This window comes from Branchiostoma lanceolatum, chromosome 1 (genome assembly GCF_035083965.1).
Source record: "Branchiostoma lanceolatum isolate klBraLanc5 chromosome 1, klBraLanc5.hap2, whole genome shotgun sequence".
Lineage (NCBI taxonomy): Eukaryota > Metazoa > Chordata > Leptocardii > Amphioxiformes > Branchiostomatidae > Branchiostoma > Branchiostoma lanceolatum.
The window spans coordinates 18,532,795-18,536,141 of NC_089722.1; the positions used below are offsets into that span (position 1 = coordinate 18,532,795).

At 39.1% G+C, this 3,347-nt stretch overlaps 1 protein-coding gene across 1 annotated transcript in view; it reads right to left on the reverse strand.

Annotated features, from left to right (window-relative positions):
• Nucleotides 1-588: 588 nt before the first annotated feature.
• The window catches only part of LOC136439217 (neuropeptide FF receptor 2-like), a 21,738-nt gene continuing 18,979 nt past the window's right edge, over nt 589-3,347 (reverse strand). Inside the window, exon 7 of the mRNA XM_066434494.1 lies at nt 589-3,347. This exon is cut by the window's right edge and continues 126 nt beyond it. Coding sequence (XP_066290591.1) covers nt 3,321-3,347 — 27 coding nt within the window. The 3' untranslated portion in view covers nt 589-3,320.

Genomic DNA, 3,347 nt, shown 5'->3' on the forward strand with positions numbered 1-3,347 from the left:
AAATACATACTATATGGTTAGGAGTAATCTTTTGACGTTTTGTGTCTTTTGTTGTCTTTTATATGATATTTTTCGTTCCCACAAGCTGCCCGACCGGGCCCCGGATTTGAAATGGGACCCTTAGCATTAGGTGGAGTCAGCATTTTGGCGTGGCGGCGGCGTAATGATAGTGTGTTTGGCACAGAAGCCAGTGGTCCTTGGTTTGGATCCTGACATACCCGTTGACGTTGTGCCCTTGGGAAACGCACTTAATACGGCTTTCCTGACTTCACTCAGTTACAAATGTGAGCCAAGGTAAATAAAAGGACGTTTTCTGAAGGGCTCGGGTTTGAGGTGACCCACATTTCGAGCACACAAATCGAAAAGAGTAGGGGTCCTTCCCGGTATCAGCGGATGAATTAAATATGTCCGGATATGCAGCTTGTACTGTTCAGCACAAGCCTGATGTGTTATGCCATGAGGCGGTTTACCGGGTATGGAATAAAAACAAACAAACAAACAAACAAACAAGCAAACAAAGTATTGATTGATATCTTAGGATATGATAGCGGTCACTCAAATTAGAAAAGAATAGTTACACACATTAGGTAAACATTAATGATTTAATCGCCAAATTTCAACAATAACAATGAGTTCAACCCGGGAAAAACAATCCTTTGGTAGAATTGTACACCATTAGCGCATCCGTTGTTAGAAATCATAAGAGAATTAAAATTTGCCTTTTTTCTGACATACAATTTTATTCAGTATGTAGCAGTTGTACATTTGCTTCCATTCAATATTACCATCACAGGCTGCGATCACTGGGCGACCGCTGGGCGACCAAAAACTTCGCTGGTAGCTCAAGAGACATTTTATAGAGAAAGAACCCATTTTAAAAAGATTGAAGTACTTTGTTGTCTTTCACATCAAAGTTTAACATCTTGTATCGTATTTAGATTGCAAAACCATTTGATTTCACTATTATATTCCACTTTTGTCGCTCAGGGGTCGCCTGCACATGATGGAGGCTTTTCTAGAGACGACTTCTTGCGACATTTACACGAAGTACATCACCAGCCTATATCAATCAACTTTAATCACATAACACAAGGATAGAGCTTAACGACAAATGGCATCTCAATTCAAAACCCTTTGTATGTCCCTCTATCTCCAAAAATCTGCCTCTCTTAATTTACATCTTTCACTCCCTCAAAACATTTAATCAATATCTCCATATCTTTATTCAACAATATAAAGTATTGTTCAGTCATTTCCATTGTAGATGTAATTAACGACCATCATAAGGTTTTGTCTTCAACTGATTTATATAATACCTTATTCTGAATATATAGTTCGTCACAATTACTAGATAAGTATCAATTTTGTAACAAGACACGACAAAATCCAATATGCATTTAGATCTTCATGTAGTTCTTAAATTAACATCCAAGTGTTTCCATTGCTGTTTCGTTATACAACGCGTTACCCTGAAATTGTGGACTTCAATCAACACAAACAGATTGGTGATTGGAAAATACAGTGAAAGGCCAAACATTAAATTACCTGTACAAACAGCGATTGGCACTTACATATCTGCTGAGACTTGCTGTTACATCGTTTATCTTTGCAAAACAACACAGCATCTTCAAAGACGGCTTTGTACAAACAATTTACAATTTAGAGCTCTTTCGCCTCACTTTACAATCCCATACCAATACAACCTAACATGACACTCAATAGCAAACTACGAGTCAAGGGTTCAATTCCTTAATACACTGTGTCCAATAATATTATCATGTCTAACCTCCTTTGCAGGCCTCCTATAATACTCCAGAGGCGTCAATACGGGTTCTCCAGCAAGAGACCCTGGCCCCAATATTGAAAATATTATATATCGCGAATCGGCACTACCATTAAAAATTATCACCGGCGCCACCAGCGAGGCCTGCAAAGAATGCTAACCATGTCGCGGTGCTGCACTTTGTATAATGCATTATTCAAAGTTATCTTAATTGTATATATCTTGATCAATTGAAAAGAAGTCATCTTCAATATTCAAGATTAAACATAACTAAACTGTACAAAGTCACTATAATGTTAGACAGATTTTAGTCTTTGAAACGTACCGCCCTGATAAATCGGAATTAACGTTCAGCTCTAAAGGTAATTTACATCATAATTCATAAAGAGCCTATTTCCGTAAACACAGTAAAGCTCTTGATGCCCATTACCGTTCGATCGGACCTGTGACCATTCTAAAGTTGAAATGACCCGAATCCTATGCTGGCGTCATATTTCCGTTCAGGTCGCATGGCTTAAGCTTCATAGATTCATTTTAACTCGAGAAAGACCAGAGAAAGGAATAAAAGCTTGCTGGTTAACAAGCGCTTTGAGCACGAAATTGGCGAGTAAAACCTTAAATATGTCTATGTTGCAAGCAGCTTCATTAATTGTCGGCTGCAAGCAGCTATGTACAGTTCGCCGCGTAGTGAGTATGGCTAATAAATATAAGGCGGTTCATGGTTCTTAGTTCGCAAGATAAGATAGGTGCATTATGGGAAGTATGTCAAAGGTTAAGGTCATTGAGACAAAAGCAGAACACGTTTGGACATTGTTATGCAAACCAACATATTGCGTTGGCTCAGACAAGAACTGTTTACAAGTCTGGGGCATTCACCTTTAGCATATCACCCACAATCAATTTCGATGCGCATGCGTATTTAGAACCATGAAGCTTCTTATAACAGCGCACGTCACTCATACATGTAGATAGATTTATGCCGAATACCCACAGACAAAATGTGGGTCTAATTTGGTCCTGTCGTACTTTCACTAATAAGACTTTCATTGATTACTTCATCTGATGCAAGATGCCAATTCTTTCTTTCATTTTCAACTTCATTCGGTGGAAATTGCAGTTAACACATCAGTCAACCACACCCCCTATATGTTGCACATGATCTATCACGCTCATCCGTGAATAGTTACACCTGGTTGGTAAATCACTGAATAAAAAGACTCTCTCCCCCCACCAAGTGTTTCATTACACCGACGTCTCGGTGACCGACTGTCACCTTCCTCGGGCAATTCTGACTTGTTTCACGTTGCAGCTCACATATATGTCTAATTGCTTATAAATGCGGGTTTAAACGTTAAATATTTACATATCTATACATATATACTTAACGTTTGGGACCACATCTACAAACAGCGACACGTATCTGAGCTGTAGTCACGGTGAATCAATCGGAAGTTGAGCTCATCAATTTTGCTCCCGCTGTTCCCCTTTTTTTTCACAAGAAAGGGATCAAATCGAGTGTGAAGCCTTCTAAACGGTTTCACACCTGACTGATCCAGCTGACGAC